The sequence below is a fragment of the Pongo abelii genome, chromosome 17, assembly GCF_028885655.2.
Source record: "Pongo abelii isolate AG06213 chromosome 17, NHGRI_mPonAbe1-v2.0_pri, whole genome shotgun sequence".
Taxonomy (NCBI): Eukaryota; Metazoa; Chordata; class Mammalia; order Primates; family Hominidae; genus Pongo; species Pongo abelii.
The window spans coordinates 29,877,713-29,901,795 of NC_072002.2; the positions used below are offsets into that span (position 1 = coordinate 29,877,713).

General features: G+C 38.2%; 1 protein-coding gene across 2 annotated transcripts in view; it reads left to right on the forward strand.

Moving 5' to 3' along the window:
- The first annotated feature begins 7,913 nt into the window (after positions 1 to 7,913).
- The window catches only part of AKAIN1 (A-kinase anchor inhibitor 1), a 54,893-nt gene continuing 38,723 nt past the window's right edge, over positions 7,914 to 24,083 (forward strand). The window contains exon 1 of one of the 2 annotated variants that reach the window (XM_009252259.4): positions 7,914 to 8,156. In XM_009252259.4, the coding sequence (XP_009250534.1) occupies positions 8,120 to 8,156 (37 nt within the window). In that variant the 5' untranslated portion in view covers positions 7,914 to 8,119. Of the gene's footprint in view, positions 8,157 to 8,367; positions 8,588 to 24,083 lie in introns of those variants that run through there. The other variant, XM_002828062.6, reaches the window with a different exon arrangement.

Below are 24,083 nucleotides of genomic sequence, written 5' to 3' on the forward strand. Positions count from 1 at the left end.
AACAAAAAACACATTTCCTTCCTTTAGGGTAGAAAAACTGGCAATACTTTCGTGGCTTTTATCTCCTCACCTCTGTTTCTCTTTGACACTTTATGTTTTGATCCCTTGAGGTTAGGACTTAAAAAACCTACCCACTCCTCCTCCAGCCACACCACCCCTCACCCTGGCTATTATGAAAAGCTTGCTGTTCAAGACTTTAATCTCTGCTCCTGATTTCAAGATCATATTTTAAAATTCAGAAGCCAAAAATTTGAGTTTTTATTTTCTAAATTGAGCTCAGTCTGTTCCTGAAACAATGCGTTTCAGCCTGGAAGTCTACTTGTCTACTATTGCTATGAAAACTGGTATAAAAAGGAACTACTGACTATGAAAACAATCGATTTCAATTTCCAAACTTTATTATGCTACATAAACATTGTTAGCTTATTCAAAACTCTTTTGACTCTTTTTATCCTTACATTTATCTGGCAGAAACTTAATAACTATCCTCCCCCACCCCCATTCATAGAAGAGGATGATGTGTGTTTCACCGTCCTCTCCTCCACCTCTGTGCCCACCCATTATTCAAGGTGACGCGACAGCCCCAACACTTCACTCTCATGGATCTTTTACTTCCAAGGCCACTCTCAAGACCTTATTGTCATCCAGAAGGGCTACGCATTGGAAACTTTAAACTCAGAAATCCTGCCTGCAGTCCTGCTAGCCTTACTTCTTTGTTTTCATCAAGCTTAACTTTTGACATCACAACCTGTAGTCCAGAATGACTTTTATTTTCTTCCTTTGTTAGAGCGTCCCTCTTGGCTGAACTTCCCTCTCTCCCCAAATTGGATCTGTGTTACACTGTTCTTGCATTGTTATAAAGAAATACCTGAGGCTGGGTAATTTGTAAAGAAAAGAGGTTTAATTGGCTCACAGTTCTGCAGACTGTACAAGCATGGTGCCAGCATCTGCTGAGCTTCTGGGGAGGCCTCAGAGAGATTTTATTCATGGCAGAAGGTGAAACAGAAGCAGGCACATCACATGGCAAAAGCAGGAGCAAGAGAGTTGGGGAGGTGCTGCACACTTTTAAATAACCAGATCTCCTGAAAACTCACTCACCACCATGAGGACAATAGCAGGCCTTGAACAAAATGCCTCCCTGCAGACCCCACCTCCAACACTGGGGATGACAACTCAACATGAGATTTGGAGGGGACACGGATCCAAGCTATATCAGTATCCACTGGTTTAGTGGCATTCTCCTCTGTACCTTGATTTCATATGACCACGCCACCTGACATCTCCGTAGATAAATATTTGCTGGCCTCAGCTGGGTCTCAGTGTTCTTCCCTCCCTGCTCCTCTCTCCTACAGTTTCTCTGCTGTCTCTTTTTTCCACTGGACTCTAAGCTACCTGAAAGTACACCTGTGTCTTATTGCTCCAAATCTTCAGTATCTAATACTGTTTGTAGTATATAATAGAGATAAATAAATGCTTGCTGAATAAATTAATGAAGACAATGGTAATCATTAAGTTGCAACATATTATATCTATTTACTCATTTTTCAATCATTCATATTGGCTAAATACAATAATCCAAAATGTTGAGGAGAAAATGAGAAATTATTTTAGATTTAAAAAAGATTTTTTTAAATTAGGAAAAACCGAGTTAGCATACCTTTAGAATTAAGGTTAGCTCTCAAAATATTCCATGTTTTGTATATTCTCACCCATATTTTTATTTACAAAAATATTATACTGTTATAAACTTATTTTTAGATCAAATTCTATAGCAGTGTATTATATAAAGTAAAATGCATCTATTATAAGTGTACAGTTCTATGAATTTTGATATATTTATACGCCCATATAACCACTAGTACAGTCAAGATATAGTACATTGCCATTATCCCAAAATGCTCCTTTATGTCTCTTTTAATCAGTTCCAGTATATTTTTCCAAATTTCCAAGCCTCAGATAATCAATGATTTGCTTTATGTCAACAATAAGTTTTTCCTTTTGTAGAATTTCACATAAATTGAATTGTAGAGCATGTACTGTACTCTGTTGTGTCTGGCTTCTTTTGCTCAGCATGCTTTCAATATTTATCTGTGTTGCTGCATGTATGTGCCACAATATGAGTATCCATACACAGGTTGATGGACTTCTAGGTTGTTTTCACTTTTTGGCTCTGATGAATATAGCTGCTGTTACCCATTCATGTGTAAGTCTTTGTATGGACACAGGTTTTCATTTTTCTTGGGTAACCACCTAGGAGTGGAACTAATTAGTTTTATGGGAAGTGTGTATATAATACAAGAAACTATAAAACTGTTTTCCAAAGTGCTTGTAAACATTTTACATTCCTACCAACAATGTAATAGAGTTCTAGTTGCTCCGTATGTCATCAACGCGACATTGTCTGTCTTTTTAACTCTTGCCATTCTACTGGGTAGGTAATTGATACTTCGCTGTGGCTTTAATTTATATTTCTCTGATGGTTTATGATGTTGAGAAGTCTTCATTTGCTTATAGGCAATTCATATTGTATTCCTCTTGTGAAGTGTTTGCTCAAATATTTTGGCAAGTTTTAATTTGGGTTGTCATCTTACTGAATTGCAAGAGTTACAAATATGTATGTCAGATATACGTATTGTGAATATTTTCTCTTAGTCTGTAGCTTGCCTTTTCACTTTCTTAGCAGTATTTTTCAAATAGCAGGAATTTTTAATTTTGATGCGGTTCAGTTTATCTATTATTTTATTTTGTGACCCATGTCTTATCTAGGAAATCTTTGTCTACCCTAAGGTTGCAAAGAATTTCAATGTTATCAGTTGATTATTAATAGAAGCTTAAAAGTAACCAGTTAGTCACTATTGCAATGATCTCAGCTATCATATTCTAAAGAACAATTCTTCTCTGACACTGAAATTCCTGTGTAGAGTACCATGACTCTCACCAATTCTGAATGGAGCCCTTGAATAAAGATGAAGAGCTTTCAACAATTGCTTTAAAATTAATAAGTGTTTCCAAAGGTAGTGATTAAATTTACTCTCAAACATACAGCCTAAGTGAGCAGGATGTGAGAAGAGCATTCAGTTTCTCAATTTGGACTGTATTTAGGCTCTCCTGTTTGTGATATTTTAAAAAATTATCTTTTTTCTCTTTTTCCTATTTTTTTAAATCTCTTCTGAGTATCTCGATATGCATCTTTTCTGTCTTTTGTATGTTTCTCCCTTATGAATGCTCTTCCTTCTCTTTCTGTTTCCTGCCTCTTTTCATTCTCCTTTCCTTATTCCTTTTCCATCTTTTAACTTCACTTCTTTTCTTTCCATTTTTCTCTTTCACTTTTATCCATTGTTTCTTCTTAAATTGACTTAATGTGGAAGCTATAAACAGATAGATTTGTACATTCAGAATTTATTGGATAAAGTTTTATAATGTGTATTCACAATTTTGAATATGAGTTGAAAGCTAAGTTAGTTGAAGGCTTTATGCTTCTCCTTATAAACTAACCAAATAGGTTTTATTTTCAATGTTGTCTTCAACTAATCTTCCATCTCCTGTCATCTAATAGAATAAATAATATCATTTGGTGATTTGGGAAAAACTTTTCTATGGAAATGAACATGGGTACATAGCTCTTTGGTAGTGAAAAAGGTCTTCAAAGGCTTTTTTTTCAAGAAAATATTCATTTTGTATAAACATAATACAAAATATTAACTATTCTAATGAAATTTTTTTCAATAAGAAAGTTTTGCTGATGTTTTGCTTTCAGAAAATATAGCTCTTTTATATTCTCTTTTAAAGCATCCAGCAGGACTCATAAACTGCTTCATAAAATGCAAACCTACAGAGACATTGTCCTATTCTTCAAGCCTGCAATATGCTTTAATATTTTCTATTTTTTAATGTAGTAAGTTATTATTTTTATTCCCCATTCCTCTATATCCCACCTTCTATCTTTGTTTTTATTTTCTGTTCATGCCATTTCCCTCTCTATATATATTTTTACCTCACTTTCTTTAAGTCTTTATAGATTGAATAGCACAAAGATTAGTTTTTCAATGTCTTCTTCCTTATTCAGTTTTTCTATTTCCATCTCTCTGTATACCACATTCTCTCATTCTTTTTTTATATTTCTGTTTTACTTCACTTCTGTGTCCTCCTTAGGCGCAATTCAACATCTTTCAGCAGCTTTTAGAAAAAGAAAATAGTTATTTTCGATCATTTTATTTCTGTAATCATTGAAACCTATAAGCCAAAACATTTTGGAAACAATTATAGTTTAATGCTTTATAACAAAAATGCCTCTTTTAAACCTATTTCAACTTCCTTAGGGTTGCTAAAATTATTTTTAAATTTAGTGGATTGAATGATCTATTTAAAATAAGCATAGAGTGGAAAGACTCAGGGAATGGCTGGAGTCAAGGTATGTATGTTACAAATAACTGGGGCAATTGGAATGTTTCGGGATGTGTTTTCAACATTTTTTATTTGCTGAAGCTCAAAAGAGAGAGTATAATAAATGAATGTTAGAGTGAATGGATACAGACTTGGGGAAATCTGAGAGTTATAGCTCTAATCTCCCTGTGGTGATTTCTTTAGTGTCTCCAAATTAATGTTTATATATCACATACATTTTTATTCTATTTTATAATGTATCCATGCTCACTTTTTAATTAAAAATTTTCCCAAATTTCCAAGTAAAATCATTGGTTCCACAGGAAACTTTTTCCTCCTGTGCTTTCTCATTCATTCAGCACCCTGTTAAGCATCTGGTGGAAGCCCCAACTGTTTGTTTACTATCTTGCTTCCTATCACTATTCCCATAATTGACTAGAAATGACAGTGCTGAAAGTCAGAATGGGGTACATGGTGGTGGTAGCTGACTCTCTGACAAATGGCTATCTTCAAATGCAGTGGACTGTTTGAGTAGAGAGTGAGTCATTCTGAGTGGAGGTGTTAAAACAGAGAGCAAAATATTATTGAGAACCTCATTGTGGGGTAAGACTGGATAAATGGTCTATCAAAGAGAATCTGGTTCTTATCCTAGCAGAATAAAAGGAGGCTTTCATTTTCCTATCAGGCATTCTATTGTTAAATTGATCATTTATATTAAGATGTAAAGACATAAGAAAAAATCTAAGGCCTGGGGCAGTGGCTCACACTTGTAATCCCAGCACTTTGGGAGGCTGAGGCAGGTGGATGGCTTGAGCTCAGAAGTTCAAGACCATCCTGGGACACATGGCAAAAGCCCACCTCTAAAAAATGCTAAAATTAGCTGGGCATGGTGGTGTGCACTTGTAATCTCAGCTACTTGGGTGGCTGAGGTGGGAGGATCTCTTGAGCCTAGGAGGCGGAGGTTGCAGTGAGCTGAGATGGCACCACTGCACTCTAGCCTGGGCAACAGAATGAGACCTTGTCTCAAAAAAAAAAAAATCTAGTAGCATTATTGGGGTGTTTCAATAAAGCTAACAGAATAATAACCCAAGTAGTAGTAAACATTGGAGATAGTATTGTTGACTGTAACATTTACTGGTGAAATAAATGAAACTGTAAAATAGAAAAATCATTGAAATGCCTTGGTTTTATTGGAAATAAAACAATGGTTCTGACTAAAATATATGCACACAAAAATTGGATTGGGAATATATTGTCCTCTGGCTAGTGGTGTTGGGTAGAAAAAAATGAAGAGATGATTGGAGGATGAAGGGCAGAAAAGAGCTGAGGATGGAGGTGAGAACAGTTGTTTTTTTTTCTCTGTTCTTGACCTGTTGAGCTGGATTCTTACTACCTCCTATTGCTAATCAAATAGCCCAAGGAGCCCTAGGACCATTTTCGGCATGCTTTCTTTCTATTACCATCTTGGCGACTGTTTATCTTGGTAGTCTACGGGAATCCATCTGGGTTCCTTCTTTGTTTAAAACTCAAAAAGATAAGCTCTGATGTTGGGAAAGATACAAGTAATTTCCTTCTTTTTAAAAGGTGATGCCTCTAATACCTTGCTGTCCAAGTTTACTCCATAGACCAGCAGCATGGACATTACCACGGAACTTGTTGGAAATTCAGAATCTCAGGACCTAACTGCTTGTATTAGTTTGTTTTCATGCTGCTGATAAAGACATGCCTGAAACTGGGAACAAAATAAGGTTTAATTGGACTTACAGTTCCATATGGCTGGGGAGGCCTCAGAATCAGGGCTAGAGGCAAAAGGCTCTTCTTACATGGCAGCGGCAAGGGAAAATGAGAGAGAAGCAAAAGCGGAAACCTCTGATACTGATAAACCATCGTATCTCATGAGACTTATTTACTCTCACGAGATTAGCTTGGGAAAGACTGGCCCCCATGATTCATTTGCCTCATACTGGGTTCCTCCTACAACATGTGGGAATTCTGGGAGATACAATTCAAGTTGAGATTTCATGGGGACACAGCCAAACCATATCACTGCTGAATCATAACCTTTATTTTAACAAGATCTCCATAGGATTCTTACGCACATTGATGTTTGAGAAGCACTGATCTAACATATTTTGTTTGCTTTCCCATAGGGTGTACTCTACTCCCAGGGTGCCAGTGATTTCCTGGAGTGAGTTTAATTGAGGCTGTGCTCTCTCTTAATTAATCCATTAATCCATCTCACAGCTAATCCTTACAACAAACCTTCAAGATACCTTAATCCTTATATTGCAGATGAGACAGGACAGGTTAAGTAACTATTTAAGTTATGCATCTAGTAAATGGTGAGAATGTGGTGCCTGGGTCTCAGTCTAACTGATTCTCAAGTCTTTTGTTGTTGTTGTTCCTATACTGTATTGCTTTTCCTTCAACTTAATCATGGGTAACTGTTTATGTATTGGGAGATGAAAGCCCATTTAAACATAAGGGCTGTAAAAGAGAGCCCTTTTGAGTGTGTTAAAAGAAAAACACCTTTCATTCCAAAATTATTTTAAATACTGTTTTACACTTCCTGTGGGATGAAGAAAAGAAGACAGAGTGAAGCATCATTGGAGAAACTTGGCAAAATGGGAGAACTCCATCCTGTCGTGCACACGTTTCATTCTGCCCATCAGCTGACTTGCATCTTGTTGCTGCTGGGGTAGGCCCCATATGTTCAAGCCTGTGTTGAGCCAGGTGCTAAGAGCAGTACTGATTGTATTATGTTGAGGCTGCCCATATGCCTCCATGCAAACTGTAGTTCAAAAGCTGTAAAACTATTTGCATTTTCAACCTATCGGATGGCTTTGAAAAAAAAACAGTGCCAGTCAGGCTATTTGGTTGCTTTATATTTGCCAAAAGACTGTAGAACTTATTGCCATCAACCAATTATTAGGAAATACTTAATTTTCAGAATAGTTACATTTTCCAGGGATAGTTGCAAGTGAAGAAACCCCATAAAACACTGGAGATGACCTTGATTACCTTTGTTCTTGGAAAACCTTATTTAGCTGGAAAAATAGGGGAGAGGCTGGAGGATTCTGGGTGGCTTTAGCTTTGGGTTTGTAACCCACATGGACCTGTTTCAAGCTGGGTGACATCTAGTGTGGGCTGTTCACACTGCACAAACATTATTAGGGAATAGATACCTAAAATGAGCAATGATTAGGAGGATGAAGTGAGCATAAGGCAGTCCCAGTACCTTTAAGGTAGAACTGGGTGTATGAGCGGGGGATGCAGACACAGTTTTCAGCTGGGTGAGGATAGGGGAAGAACTGATATTTCTTGATGATCTCAGGGCTGTTCTCACACTTGCAGGGGGCTCTGTTGGCTCATCCTTGTAAAGGGAGTATGAGTTATCTTTCCTGTGCCCTGGCTGGCCTTGCTTTTTCTAAAGTGATGACCTGGAGGACCTTCAAGCTTAGGAGTTTTCAGTGCCGGATTTGCCACCTGGGAGCGGAACCTGATAGTGGCGCCCTCCTTGAGCGCTCCATAGTCACTCTGTCCTTCCCTCTTGCTCTCTTCCTGACGTTAGCAGAGGACTGGGACTCGCGAGAGAGGACTCACGGACCTCCAGGACCTATTAACTTGACAGACCAGCCCCTCTATTCGAGCCAGCCCAACTCGGAGAACTCAGTCATCCTCGAGAGTAAAGAAAGCTCTTACAGTTTTTTTTTTTTTTTTGACAAATCTATCTTAAATGTCAGTCCAATATCCACGGAGGAGAGCCACAGCAGGTAATTAAAAGCAATTAGCTGTCCCCTGCCGGGAAGTTTACCTTTCTCTCTCTAGCTCTTCCGTCCTTCTTCGTCGCGTGAAAGCGGTGGAAGTGCTTTGCTCCCTAAGCAGCAGTGTACGCCGCCGAGCTGGCACAGGAATGAGGGATGGACTGAGCGGGGATTCACTCTCCTCCTCCCGCCGCCGCTGTGGCCGCGGGCGCAGCGGTGCATTGTGGAGGCAGAGCGCGCCGCGGCGGCTGGAGCTACGGCCCCAGGATCTAGTGGCGGGAGCTGTCCGGGGTGCTGACCGTCCCGCCCGCAGCCCGCCCAACGCGCCCTCCTGCACCGGACTCCGCCAAGTCCGGCCTTCTTCCCATCCTCCGTCTGCCTGTCTTTCTCTCTTAATCTAGGGGCGTAGCGGCTGGAGGAAATCATGGTGTTCGCTCCAGGTACACCACACCTTGCTTTTTCACCAAGTGTCTATGAGGGGAGCGGGGTAGAGGGCGGAGAGGAGAGGGAGAAAAGGCCTCTTTACCTTAGGGCCCATCTGCGCGTTTTGGAGTTACTGTCTGTGCTCAGGGGGCAGAGGTGTGCCTCGGCGCGTCGCCTTCGCCCCTCTCCCCAGTCCCGCTCCATCTGTCCTCTAACAATCTCCAGCCCTTCCTCGCCCTCGTCCCACTGCTTCTCATCCCACCTGGCTCCTCCACACCCCATCCGAGCTCAGGCGCCTTAAGAACTGGGACTTTCCCCAGCAGCACCGGCACCTACACTGGCGAGAGAGTGGAGAGGTGGGGCAAAGAGTAGTGGGCTTCGGGCTACTTGCGTGGGAATCTCCTTCACTGCTACTTCCCCCTCCGCAGAATTGGCAAAGTGACCCGGGTCCTCCTGGCCTCCTGAGGAGAAGGAGGCGAAGTGGGCGAAGCCAAGGGGAGTGGGACGAAGGGCAGAGGAGCGGTACTCCTTAAGGAATTAGACCTGAAACTCCGACCGGAGGCTGCAACACAGAGGCAGCTACTGCGGCGCCGCTGGAGGTTGCAGCGTCTTTTTGGAGCAGGCGGTGAAGGACCTTGGTCCCTTTTCTGCTCTTCGTGGCTACTAGTTGGCGAAGAGTCAGATTTGTCTGCGGTTGACCGGCTTGGCGGCGTGTGCGTGCGTGTGCATTTGAGTCCGCCCCACTGGAGCAAGGGAGGCCAGGCTAATCGACGAAGCGGGGAAAAGCGTGGTCATTGTGAACGTCCGACGCTGTCTCTAGGGGTAGATCCAAAGTATTTCTCTCTCACACATTTTAGGATCTGATTTCGTTAAAGACTGCTGTGGAAAACAGGGAGCGGGGAAGGCTGGAAGGGCCTAGAACTCTCTAGCTTTGTTCCTGGGGTCTTTAACTTGAAAGATTGGCATGCATTTGCTGTGGTCCTGGGCTTCAGATGGCTGAGGAGAAAAGGCATAACGCATTTTTTTAAAGGGAAGAATTGAGTCTTTTCTTCAAAAAATTCAATTAGCAAAACTTGAGAAGAGCAAGTCAGTCCCCTCCCCCTCCCCCTCAGAATGCTAGCTGGGGAGGGAGGGATGAGTTTCTGTAGGCTCTGGCTTTACCACAGGCAGTGGTTTTTAGAGGAACGCCTTACAGGAATGCCCAGGAGCTCTTCCCATGCCCATCCTAAATAACTCAAGGGAGGAAATTGTTCCATATAATGAAGGACATTCAATCAACACTGGAGCAAGGAAGTTGGAAAACAGCTCTTTGCTGCATTTATACAGCACTTAACACTTTACGAAGCAGTTTCATGCTGCTATCTCATTTGATCTCCTAATTACCCTGAGAGTTAAGGAATATCATTCCTACTCTACCATCCCCAGGGAGGCTGGTTCCAGATAATCTTGCTAGTGCCTAATGGAGTTTTCTGACCTCGCATTCTGTCTTTTTCTCCCACAACCTTTCTTCCTGACAAAATGTCTCACTGGCTTCAGGGATAGATGATTTTTGGTCCAAGGTCGGATGTAGCCAGAGACTCAGCATATCCTTTCCATTCCAAGGAGGGGAGGGATATGGTGCTGTCCAAGAGTTAGGGTTGTTGGGTGATGTTAACTAGGCATTTTCTAAAAGCAAGATCGTGAGTGATGGCCAGTATAATGAACAGTGGGGAATTTCTGGAGTAGACTGGCTTGGTTTAAAGAGCCCACAATTTGGGCAGGACTTTACTTTTCCATTTTACTTTCAAGTTTTGTATTAGTGTTTTGTTCTGTATGGAAAGCAGAAGTTATTCATAACTGTCAGAGATGGCATAAATTGACCTGGATAGGATAGATACAGAAACCTCTGGAGAAACTTTTTTTTTGCATTACTTCTTCAATTTTGGGGTTCTCTTGAAAAATCATAAGCATTTGGGACAATAAGAACAGGGTGCTAAAAATACTGTGTCAACTTACCTTCTCATCTATGGATCATTTGTTTTCTAATTCGTATAGTCATGTGTATTATTCTGAAAGAAAAGCAGAACAATGAATTGCTTTTGAACTCCGCCAGATTTTCAGCACTGCAACCTCATTTCTTGCCTATTGCTTTTCTAAATCTCTATAATAATCTGGGAATCCAGATGTTTTGTACTAGTTAAAGGAAATACACTCCCACCCCTTTCTTCCAAGCTAACCTAACACTCAGAAAGGGAAGAAACAGGGTCATGTGCTAAGATCACTCCAAAATTATTAAAAGGGTGTTATATAAGCCAAGATGAATATAACAATAAATTAACAAGGAGCTATTCATAAAATTGGGTCAGTGGGTACTGTGCCCTTCAAAACACATTGTAGCTTTTTTGGGTTTTAGCACAGGAGGGCAAGAACCCTGAGGTACAGTTCTGAACTTGCCTCAGCTGACTGGTCTCTCTTTGAATGATTCTCCTAGCTCTTCACCTTAAAGGTAAAGGTGAAGAGCGACAGATATTTGTAGAACAAGTTCTAGTCCAGAAGTACAATGGAATGAGGGGGAATTAGAATGAGACTTTATTAACCCTATTTAGGATTTAGTCTTATTTGCCATAACATATTCTTACATTTTCTTGTTTCAGTTAGTCTATAAATTGTAAAGAATACAGCTTAAGTTGGACAGGGTATTTGGGTTGTTTTTCAGTTTGCATGAGGCAGACAGTTCAATTCTATTTTTTCCTCTTTCCCTTATTATTAGTAGACTGTAATTTAGGAGGGTTTTAATTTTGTGCATGCCAGTTTTCAAACCCCTTAAAGATAAGGGGCATGACTACTAATTTTTTAAGGATTTAATTACTTGAAGCCCATCATTTATTTATGCTTCTGTCTAAAGGAACTATACAAAATTATTAACAGTCAAATGAGGTATAAAGTATACATGTATATTAATTTCTGTGTGAGTACCATATATACCTAAATAGAAGTTAAACTAAGCTAGGCTACATGACTTAGGCTAAAGACTAAAATGAGGCCTCTTGCTTCCTTTTCCTAAATTGCTTTATTCCTCCTCCTCCCACCCCCATAAACTGAAAGTAGAAAATTTCAAAAGCAATATGAGAAAGCTAAGAAGCATACTACCAGGGCCAAAGGAAGGGGGGTGACACAACCAATATGGAGAAATATATTTGTCCCATAATACTAAACTGGTCCAGGTTATTTGGGCTGTGGCTATAGCAATATCTTACATTCAGGAGGAAAAACATTTCTGGGAGGAGTTCTGTACTTCTAATACAGTGCTCTTGGTTTTGTGGGGAAATATCAAGGAATTATTACTAATTTGTAGACAAAGTCAAAGAGGAACAAGGAAGAAAGACCACTGACCATTGGTATTAAAAGTGACAAAGTACGCAAGAGAATGTCAGGATATTTCTTGGCCTAATTCCAGGAAGAGAAAGAGGGAATATTCACAAATTCAAATGGCTTTTCAGTACCATGGTTTCACCCAAAGAATTCCAGACTCTGAACAATCAGGTTTCTTTTCCTAAATTCCTTCTTCCTTGAGGAAGAGCTAATAAGAAACAGAGTGTGAGGTGGAAAGTGAGGGCAGAAGTTACCTTATCCCTGGGCCATTCCCTACTTTCTTTCATGATTAATATATAATTCAGGGATTAGTCTATCTTTCTTGTGGACAGGCCTAATATATACTTGATTTGCTTGGATTGCCTTCAAGTCAGGTGAATTGCTAACATAAAAATATTTCTTTTCTTGCATAAAAATTAGGCAAGTTATGATAACAAGGATTTCATGGAGGAATAAAAATGGTGTAATTGTAAGCAAAAAGACAGCCAGTCTCTTGACATCTAAGCTTCATCTGAAAAATATTTCGCACCAATATTTCTAGAAAGAACTTCCAAATACATATAAGAAAATATTTATTGCAAGGTATTTATAACTTTTATTCATTTACATAAGCCTCTTAACAAATTCCTGACACATTGATAAATAAATAAATTATGTATCTGACTGTCTTAACTGTGAGGTTTACAATGTGCCAACACAATAAATTCTTTTCTGTTAGCATAGTCTTTCAACTTCTATTTATGTATTATTTTAAAAATTAACATACAGTAAAATTGGCTTTTTTGGCATAGAGTTATATGAGGTTCAACATATGTATAGATTCATGTAATGACCACAAAACAGTTTCATTGCAACTAGTTTTTCTCTTGTGCTACTCCTTTGTAGTCAAATCATTCCCCCTTCCCCCTCACCCCGCCAACCTCTGGTGACCACTGATCTCTTTTCTATACCCATGGATTTGCCTTTTCAGACTGTTGTACAAAAGAAATCATACCAAGTTTTAGACCACTAGGACTGCTTCAACCAAATACCATAGACAGAATGGCTTATAAATGATAGAAATTTATTTGTCACAGTTCTGGAGGCTGGAAGTCCAAGTCCAAGATGCTGGCAGATTCGATGTGTGGAGAGGGCCCACTTTCTCATAGACAGCACCTTCTGTAACCCCAGCACTTTGGGAGGCCAAGGCAGGAGAGTTGTTTGAGGCCAGGGAAATTTTAGAACATAGTCCTTGTCCCTACCAGAAAAAGAAAGGAAGGAAGGAAGGAAGGAAGGAAGGAAGGAAGGAAGAAAGAAAGAGAAAGAAAGAAAGAAAGAAAGAAAAAGAAAGAAAGAAAGAGAAAGAAAGAAAGGGAAAGGAAAGGAAAGGAAAAGAAAAGAAAGAAAGAAAAAGAAAGAGAAGAAAAATTAGCTGTGTGTGGTTGAACATGCCTGTAGTTCCAGCTACTAGGGAGAATGATGTGGGAGGATCCTTTTTGAGCTACGATTGAGCCACTACACTCCAGACTGGGAGATAGAACAGGATCCTTTTTCTAAAAACAAACAACAAAACCTAATTGACTGTATTTATGAGCATCTATTTTTAAACATTTTAGTCTGTTGAATTAATCTATATGTGTGTCCTTTCATTAAGACCACACTGTCTTTATCACTATAGTTTTATACAGGTGGAGCATGCCTAATCCAAAAATCTGAAATCCAAAATACTCCAGAATCTGAAACTTTTTTGAGCACTGACATGATGCCACAAATGGAAAACTCCACACATACTTAACACAAACTTTGTTTCACGCACAAAATTATTTAAAATATCATTTAAAGTTACCTTCTATGTGTATAAGATGTATATGAAATAGATGTGTATAAGAAATATATGTGCATAGGCTATGTGCATAAGATATATATGAAATAGGAATGAATTTTTTATTTAGATGTGAGTCCCATTCACAAGATACCTCATTATCTATATGCAAAGATTCCAAAATCTGAAAAAAATCCAAAATCTAAAACACTTCTTGCCCTGAGCATTTTGGATAAGTGATACTTAACCGGCAGTAAGTCTTAAAACCAAACAGTGTAAATCCTCCAACTTTTTTTTTCAACATTATTTTGGCTACTGTAATTCCTTTACCTTTCCATCTAAATTTTAGAGTCAGGTTGCCTATATCTACATAAAATCCTGCCTAAATTTAGATGGAATCTCCTGAAATCTATGGATCAGTGTGTGGAGAATGAACCTCTTAACTATGTTGAGCCCCAATTCATAAACAGATATGTCTCTTAGTTTATTTACCTCTTCTTTATTTCATCAGAATTTTGTAGCTTTCAGCATACAGATCTTGCATATTTAGCTATATTATACATAAGTGTATCTTTTAGGGGGAGCTATTGTACATGTAATTTAAAAACAATTTGATGTCCACACATTCATTGCTGGTTTATACTAGGTATGGTTCAGTTTCGCATGTTGACCTTGTTTTCTATGTTCTTGCTTCACTCTCTTATTAGTTGTAAGAGACAAGTTGTAGATTCCCTAGGATTTTTAAATGTAGGCAGGTACTTTGAAAAAAGTTTTATTTCTTCTTTTCTCATTTTATGCCTTTTTGTACAGACTGGTGCTTCTTATACAATATTAAATAGGAGTAATAAGAAGACATTCTTGCCTTGTTTACAATCTTAGGGGAAAGCATTCAGTCTTTTACCATTAAGTATGATATTAGCTGCAGTTTTGTTTTGTTGTGGATACTTTTTCTTAGGTTAGAGAAGTTTCCTTCTATTTCTAGTTTGCTGAGAGATTTTATCATCAATAGATGTTGAATATTTTCAAATGTTCCCTCATCACCAATTTACATATTGAAACCCTAACCTCTAGTGTGATGGTATTTGCAGTAGGGCCTTTGGAAGATAATTAGGGTTAGATGAGGTCATGGGGGTGGAACCCTCATAAATGGAACTAGTAACTTTATAGAAAGAGACATGAGAGATATTATCTCTTTCTCTGCCATATGGGAATACAGGAAGAAGGCATTCATATGCAAGTTAGGAAGAGAGCCACACACCAGGAACTGAACTGGCTGGCACCTTGATCTTGGACTTCCTAGCCTCTAGAGCTGTGTAAAATAAATGTCTAAAGTTTGAGCTACCCAGTCTATGGTATTTTTGTTATAATAGCACAAACAGATTGGGCTAGTATTAGAAAATGACGTGAATTTTTCAATTTTTTCTGCTTGTATAAGACCGATTATATAATTTCTTTTTTAAATGTTTCCTTCACCAGTAAAATCATATGGTTATGGAGTTTTGTTCATAGGGAGGTCACTAACTACAAATTCAATTTTTAATAGATATAGGTTTATTTTGTTTATCTTGAGTGAATATCAGTAGTTTTTTAGTAAATTTGCCTATTTCATTTAATTTGTCGAATTTTCATGAATACAGTTGTTTGTAATATTCTCTTTTCTATTTAATGTACATGGGTTCTGTAGTAATAGCCCCTGCAAAACTCATGTTGAAATTTAGTTGCCATTATAACAATATTAAGAAGTGGACCTTTAAGAGGTGATTGGGTTATGAGGATTCTCCCCTCATGAGTGGATTAATACCACTATTGCAAGAGTGAGTAATTAGTTATCGCAGAAGTGAGCTGTTGATAAAAGGATGATTTCAGCCCCATTACTCTCTATGTCTCACATGCTTGCTTTTGCCTTCCACCATGGGGTGACCCTTGCCAAATGTGAGCACCATACTCTTGGACTTCCTGGCATCCAGAATCATGAGCCAAATAAATTTCTTTTCTGCATAAATCACTAAGTCTGTTGTATTTTGGTATGGTGACACAAAATGAACTAAGACAGAAAATTGATATTGAGAAGTTGGACTGTTGCTATAAAAATACCTGAAAATATGGAAACAACCTTGAACTGAGTAATGAGTAGGAGCGGGAAGAATTTGGAGGAGCAGACTAGAAAAGTCTGTATTGCTGTGAACAGAGCATTAAAGGTGATTCTTGCGGGGGCTCAGAAAAAAAAAGAGAGCTGTAGGAAACGTCTGAAATTCCTCAGAGATTATTTAAATGGTTGTGACCAGAATGTTGGTAGAAATATGGATGGTAAAGGATAAGGCCTCAGATGAAAATGAAGAACAAGGAGTTGAAAATTGGAGTAAAGGCCATCCTTGTTATAAAGTAGCAAGGACATGGACTGAATTGTGTCCATGCCTGAGGGCTTTACAGAATGCAGAATTTAAGAGTGATGAGTTAGGATATCTGGCATGGTTACTTTTAATAGCATACAGTGAGATGTAAGAGGAAAGGAATGACTTAAAGACAAAATTTATAATTAAAATGGAAGCAGAGCAGAAAAATTTGAAAAATTAAGAGCCTGGCTATATAAAAAGTGAGAAAAAGTGTGTTTGTTAGAGAATGCTGAGGGCAGAATGCTGTGGCCAAGTCATCGTTTGCTAGAGAGATTACAATGGATAGAAGGATGCCAGTTGCTCTTCATAAAGACAATGGGAGAAAGATTACAAAGGCATTTCAAAGATCTTCTAGGTTGCCCATCTTATCCCTGGCTCAGAGCTTTAAGAGGGCAGAATGGTTTTGAGGGATGGGGATGAGGTGCCCTCCACAGGCTTGCTACACAGAGTTGTCTTGGGTCTCTGCTCCCTACATTTCAGCATAACTCTCCTTGGCTGCTCCAGCCATGGCTCAAATGGGCTCAGGTGTAGCTCTACCTGCTGCTCTAAAAGGTACAAGCTGTAAGCCTTGGTGGCATCTACATGATGCTAATTCTGCGAGTGCAAGAATACAAAAGCTGTGAAGGCATGCCTTTTTCCACCTAGATTTCAAAGAAAGTCATAATTATAAGGTCAGCTGAGAGAGAAAGGACAAGAGAGAGAGGGGACCCAAGTTCAGGCAAGCCTTTATTAACCTGCTGGCTGCCCTCTTAACAGTCAGAGAAGGAGCTCTGAGCTTACAAAATGAGGGGTTTATATTGGGAAGGGGAGTTTGGGGGAGTTCTTTGGTATGGCCACATCCCGGAGTTGTTTGCTGGTTAATTTTGCCACATATCACTTTGTGACATTTATGTTAGAATTTACAGGAGGGTGTAGGTAAAATTTGTTTATGCTTCCCATGACATCCCCCTGTTCAGTCCGGATGGCTTGTAATTAGGGTTTGCTTTTTGCAGCAAGGCCTGATAGGTAAAGTCTGCTGGCTTCACTGCGGCACCTAGATAAGAGCTTAGAAATGTAAAGGGGCTCAGGGGGAAGGGTGGGTGGCACAGAGAAGAGTTGCAAAGCATAATGGGGAGGGGTGGGCAGCACGGCGAGGTTTAGGGGAAGTGTCAGCAGTACCAAGAAGCTTTTTGGGGGCAGTTTGTCCCTAACAATAATCAACCTTGGTGCCCAGGAAGAAACTTGGCAATGGGTGGAGCTGCCACAGAATTCCTCAGTAGGGCAATGCCAAGTGGATCCATAGAAGTGAGGCCACCCCTGAGACCACAGAACTGTAGGGTTACCAGCATAAAATGCCATCCTGGGAAAGATGCAGGCAAAAGACTTCAACCCAAGAGAGCTGAAGCACGAACTGAGCCCACCAAAACCATGAGGGAAAGGTTGTCCAAAGCCTTGAGGCCCAACTCCTGTCCCAGGGTGCCTAGGATTCAGGACATTGAGTCAAAGAATATTATTCTTCGGCTTTAACATTCAATGTTGTTTTCTGTTGGGTTTTGGACTCACATGGGGGTCAGTTAACCCTTTTTTCTGGCCTATTTCTCCCTTTTGGAATGGGAATGCCTATCCTATGCATGTCCCACCATTGTATTTTAGAAATAGGTAACTTGTTTTGATTTCACAGGTTCACAGCTAGAGGGAATTTGCCTCAGGGTAAATCACGCCTTGAATCTCAGCCATCTTTGATTTAGATGAGACACTGGACTTTGAACTTTTGAATTGATGCTGGAATAAATTAAAACTTTTGGGACTATTGGGATAAAATGAATATACTTTGCATTGTGAGAAGAACATGAGTTTTGAGGGGCTGGGGTGGGATCCGGTAGTTTGGATGTCCCTCCAAAACTCATGTTTAAATTTAACTGCCATTTTAACAACCACATTAAGAGGGGGGACCTTTAATAGGTAATTAAGTTGTGAAGTTTCTGTCCTCATGAATGGGTTAATGCCATTATTGTAGGAGTCGGTTAGTTATTGCAGGAGTGGGCTCTGACAAAAGAATAAGTTTGGCTCCATTTGTCTCTGTCTCATATACGTGCTTCTGCCTTCCACCTTCCCTCCATGGGATGATCCTCACCAGATGCCAGTGCCATGATTTTGGGCTTCCCACCATCCAGAACCATAAGCCAAATAAACTTATGTTCTTTGTAAATTGCCAAGTCTGTAGGTATTATGTTATAGCAGCAGAAAAATGGACAAAGACATTTCCCTTTCATTCTGAATATTAGTAATTTGTGTCTTATCTGGTTTTCCTTGTCTGCTTGGCTACAGGTTTATTAGTTTTTAAAATCATTTCAAAGATACATCTTCTAGTTTCATTGATTTATTTATTGTTTTTCCTGTTTTCAATTTTGTTGATTCCTGCTCTTTATTATTTCCTTTTTTCTTCTTGCTTTGACTTTGTTTTGCTCTTGTTTTTCTTGACTTAAGACAAAACTTATATTGTTTATATTAGATCATTATGTTTTCTAAAACAAGCATTTAATGCTATAAATTTCCAGCTAAGCATTGCTTTAGAGTATTCTAAAAATTTTGATGTTGTATTTTCATTTTCATTCATTTCAAAATATTTTCTAATTTCCCTTGAAACTTCCTTATTGTCCCATGGATTATTTAGAAGTGTATTGTTTAGCCTCCAATTATTTGGGAATTCTCTGGATATATTTTTGTTATTGATTTCTAGTTTCATTCTATTATGATTGGATAATAAACTCGCAATTGTTTCAGTTGTTTTAAATTTGGTAAAGTATGTTTATAAGCCAGAATGTGGTCTATCTTGGTGAATGTTTTACATGCACTTTAAAACAATGTATATTTTACTCTTTCAGGTGGAATGCTCTATAAATGCCATTTTGACACAGTGAGTTGAAGGTGTTGTTTACTTCTTTTATATCCTTACTGATATTCAGCCTACTTGGCCTATTAATTACTAGGAGAGGAGTACTAATGCCTCTAGAAAATATTGAGGATTTTTCCATTCCTCATTTTGGTTTACCACTTTTAGCTTTATGTATTTTGAAGCTCTCTCATTAGATGCATGTACACTTGAGATTGTTATGTCTTCTTGGTGAATTGGCCATTTTATTGTTAGAGAGTGTCCCTCTTTATTTCTAGTAATCTCACTCTCAAGGTTATTTAGACTGATAATAAATACAGTGCTTTTTTTCAACTTTTATTTTAGGTCCAGGAGTACATGTTCAGGTTTGTTACATAGGTAAACTGCATTTCACAAGGGTTTGGTGTACGGATTATTTTGCCATCCAGGTAATAATCATAGTACTTGATAAGCAGTTTTTATACTCTCCCTCCTCCCACTCTCTACCCTCAAGTAGGCCCTGGTGTCTGTTGTTCCCTTCTTTGTGTCCATGTGTACTCGATATTTAGCTCCTACTTATAACTGAGAACATGCAGTATTTGGTTTTCTGTTCCTGTGTTAGTTTGCTTATGATAATGGCCTCCAGCTCCATCCATGTATCTATGGAGCTCCAGCTCCTGCAGCTCCAGCTGCATCCATGTTGCTGCAAAGGACATGATGACACTAATTTTTATGGTTGTGTAGTATTCCATGGTGTGTATATACCACATTTTGCTTATCCAGTCTACTGTTGATGGGCATTTAGGTTGATTCCATGTCTTAGCTACTGTGAATAGTGCTGTGATAAACATACACCTGCATGTGTCTTTATGGTAGAATGATTTATATTTCTTTGGGTATATACCCATTAATAGGATTGCTGGGTCAAATAAGTTCTTTGAGAAATCACCAAACTGCTTTCCACAATGGCTGAACTAATTTACATTCCTACCAGGAGTGTATGAGCATTCCGTTTCCTCTGAAACCTCACCAGCATCTGTTATTTTTGTCTTTTTAAGAATAGTCACTCTGATTGTTGTGAGATGGTATCTCATTGTTGTTTTAATTTTCATTTCTCTAGTGATTAGTGATGTTGAGCATTTTTTATATGCCTATTGGCTACATGTATGTCTTCTTCCGAAAAGTGTCTGTTCATGTCCTTTGCCCACTTTTTAATGGGGTTGTTTATTTTTTGCTTGTGAATTTGTTTAAGTTCCTTGTAGATTCTGGATATTAGACCTTTGTTGGATGCATAGTTCATAAATATTTTTCTCCTATTTTGTAGGTTGTCTGTTTACTATGTTGATAGATTCTTTTGCTGTGCAAAAGCTCTTTAGTTTAATTAGGTCATATTTGTCAATTTTTGTTTTTGTCGCAATTGCTTTTGGCATCTTCTTCATGAAATCTTTGCCAGGGCCTATGTCCCAAATGGTATTTCCAAGGTTATTTTCTAGGGTTTTTATAGTTTTAAGTTTTACATTTAAATCTTTAATCCATTTTGAGTTGATTTTTTATATAATGCAAGGAAAGGGTCTAGTTTCAATCTTCCACATATGGCTAGGCAACTATCCCAGCACCATTTATTGAATAGAAAGTCCTTTCCTCACTGCTTGTTCTTGTCAACTTTGTTGAAGATCAGGTGGTGGTAGGTGTGCAGTAATATTTCTGGGCTCTCTATTCTGTTCCATTGGTCTATGTGTCTGTTTTGGTACCAGTGTCATGCTGCTTTGGTTTCTTGCAGCCTTGTAGTATAGTTTGAAGTTGAGTAATGTGATGCCTCCTGCTTTGTTCTTTTTGTTGAGGATTACCTTGGCTATTCAGGACCATTTTTTGGTTCCATATGAGTTTTAAAATAGTTTTTTCTAATTCTGTGAAGAATGTCATTGGTAGTTTGATAGGAGTAGCATTGAATCTGTAAATTGCTTTGGGCAATAAGGCCATTTTAACAATATTGGTTCTTCCTATTCTTGAGCATGGAATGTTTTTCCATTTGTTTGTATCACCTCTGATTTCCTTGGGCAGTGTTTTGTAATTCTTGTTGTAGAGATCTTTTACCTCCCTGGTTAGCTGTATTCCTAGGTATTTTATTCTTTTTTGTGTCTATTATGAATGGGATTGCATTCTCAATTTGGCTCTCAGCTTCGAGGTTATTGGTGTATAGAGATGCTACTGGTTTTCATACATAGATTTTGTATCCTGAACTTTGCTGAAGTTGTTTATCAGAACTAGGAGCATTTGGGCAGAGACAGTGGGATTTTCTAGGGATAGAATCATATTGTCTGCAAACAGACAGAGTTTGACTTACTTTCCTCCTATTTGTTGTCTTTTATTTATTTATTTTGCCTGATTGTTCTAGCTAGGACTTCTAGTACTATGTTGACTAGGACCGGCTTTCTTTTGGTTAGTGTTTGAATGATATTGTGGATCCTCATTATTTGTGAATATCATATTTGCAAATTTGCCTACTCCCTAACATTTATTTGTAATTCCCAAATCAGTGCAGCACTTTTGCTGTCATTGTGGGGCATGTGCAGAGTGGCAAAAAAATTGAGCCACCTAACACATTCCCAGCTAAGGTTGAACACTCTCTCTTTGTTCCAGCTCTGATACTATGAACAAATGTTCTTTTTGTGTTCTATTAGTGCCATGTGTTTCATATTTTTGTGTTTTTTGTTAGCGATTTCACTGTTTAAAATGACTCTTGAATGTAGTGCTGAAGTGCTCTATAGTGTTTCCAAGCACAAGAAGGCTGTGATGTGCCTTATGGAGAAAATACATGTGTTAGGTCAGCTTGTTCAGCCGTGAGTTATAGTACTATTGGTTGTGAAATCAATGTTAATGAATCAACAGCATATGTTAAGTAAGGTATCTTTAAACAGAAACATACATTAAACAAGGTTGTGTATTTATTGCTCAATTGTAAAAAATATTGTGATAGAGGCTCATGGGAAACTAACCCTGATTTTTCCTAAGAGCAATGGTTTCATATGATCTAATTAAGTGTTTGCAGTAACTTTATAGAAAATAACTACTGCGAATAACAGGAATCAACTTTGAATTATTTTCTTTCATTTTTACTTTTAAACTACCTTTTGCATTATAGTCAACACCGGTTTTTTTTTTTAAATCTTGCTTTTTAAATCAACTGCATACAGTTTTAAAGGTGGTTTAAGTTGGCTACTGACTGCCTACATGTCTTTCTTCTCTAATTACTATATTTTCTGTTTTCTTATTACCATTTAAAATTGAATTATATTTCATCATTTGAAAATTTTTGTTGTTGTAGTTTCAGAAATTTTAGAAAGCATAATTAACCAAATTAAAACATAAAAATCACTCACAGTATCATTCAACTAATCATTATTAATGTGTTGAATATAATTTCCTATCCTTTGTCTGTATGAATATATCTTTCTCTTTTTGTAACAAAAATTTTATCCTGACATGCATATTATTTTTTGATGTGACTGTTTACACAATGTGCTCTTAATTTTTTCATGTCATTCAGTTGTCTTTTATATATCATTTTTTAAAAAGACATAGAGCAAAAGGTGCCATTATTTATATTTTTCCTTTCAGATGATAAAAGTGAGGCTCTAAATGCCTGACCTATTTTAGTTTGCAGAACCAGGATTTGAAAGTTGGGCCACTTTTTTTCCGTATGCAACACAGTTATTAAATAGGAGGCAACAAACAATTTGCATAATAGAGTTAGGGACAAAAAATATGTGCACTTGATAAAACTGGTCTCTTTAGAAAGAATCTTCTGTATGTCCAGCACCTTTTCTTCAGAGTTAGAGGATATAAGATGCTCTTCTCTCTTGCAGAGAAATGGACGCTGTCCTTGCACAGTTCCTAGATTCTTCATGTACTCCTGGATGCTGCTGTCAGGGATGGAGAGTAAAAGAATAGACAGCCAGGATCACCAAAACTTGTCTAGAAGAATAAGAAGACCTAATAAATTCACACCATGCTTTGTAGTTTTGAAAGCATTTATGTTAACTAAGTGCCACATGCATGAGCTTTCTTGAGGTGAAAATCAATGGAATTGGGCTAGTTATAGTCTCTCGTTCTCTATAAAACTGATGAGTATTTCAGTTATTCCATAGCAATTCAAATATGAAACAAAGTTGGTTGTTGCAGAAGCTTGGGTTTAGGGACACATAGGTCAGGGTTCAAACAACTAATTTCTGTCACTTTCACATTTAGTGGCATTGGGTAAATTATCCAAGCTTGCTGATATGCCTATTTGAAAAATGAAGATCATAATATATGTTTTCCAGAGAGGTAGTGAAAATAAAGATGAATTGCCTAGCCCACGGTAGGCTAAATGAAAGCTATTACTGATGTTATTGTTGTTTTAAAGAGGAATAACTATTAATGTACATCTTATATACATTTGCATGTGGATGATCTCAACATTGGATCATCAGCTGGGAGCTAAACAGTTGATTCTTTCTGTGGAAAAAGACCAACTTACTGGATCCCTATGTTACCTGTGCAGACATTAAAACTTTAAAGCAAAATGCTACAATAAGCTAGGCTGATGATAAAGCAGATGTCTGAGTGCATCCTGAGATGAATAAGTTATGAATCATGGAAAGTTGCTGTTTAAAGGCTAGCAGCTGCATGCTTGAAAGCAGATGGCCATCTTGCTGATCTGAATAATTCTGATCTCATCTATATTTAAAAGCTGAATACGTTTAGGTATGAGGATGAACATATAAGTACACTCAGTGGCCCTGAATGATGATTTTCTGGTGAGGGTATAGTGCATTATGTTTTTGATACTTAATTACTTAGGTAGGGTCAATTTGTATTGTGAGTTATTAAGACCTACATTACCATTCTGTGGTCTTATGTCAGAGCCAGACACATATATTCTTGGATACTATTCTTTGACCATTATCTTTGGTCTTGAATGTTCTTAGGAAGAAGCCACAAACCTTGTTGGTAAAACAACCATGCAGTTACTAGCTAGGGATTAGGAGAGGGTTGGTGTTTTCTTCAAAAGCACTGACTTGCTATGTGACTTTGAGTAAGTTACTGTAACTCCTGTGCCTCTTTTAAAATCTTGT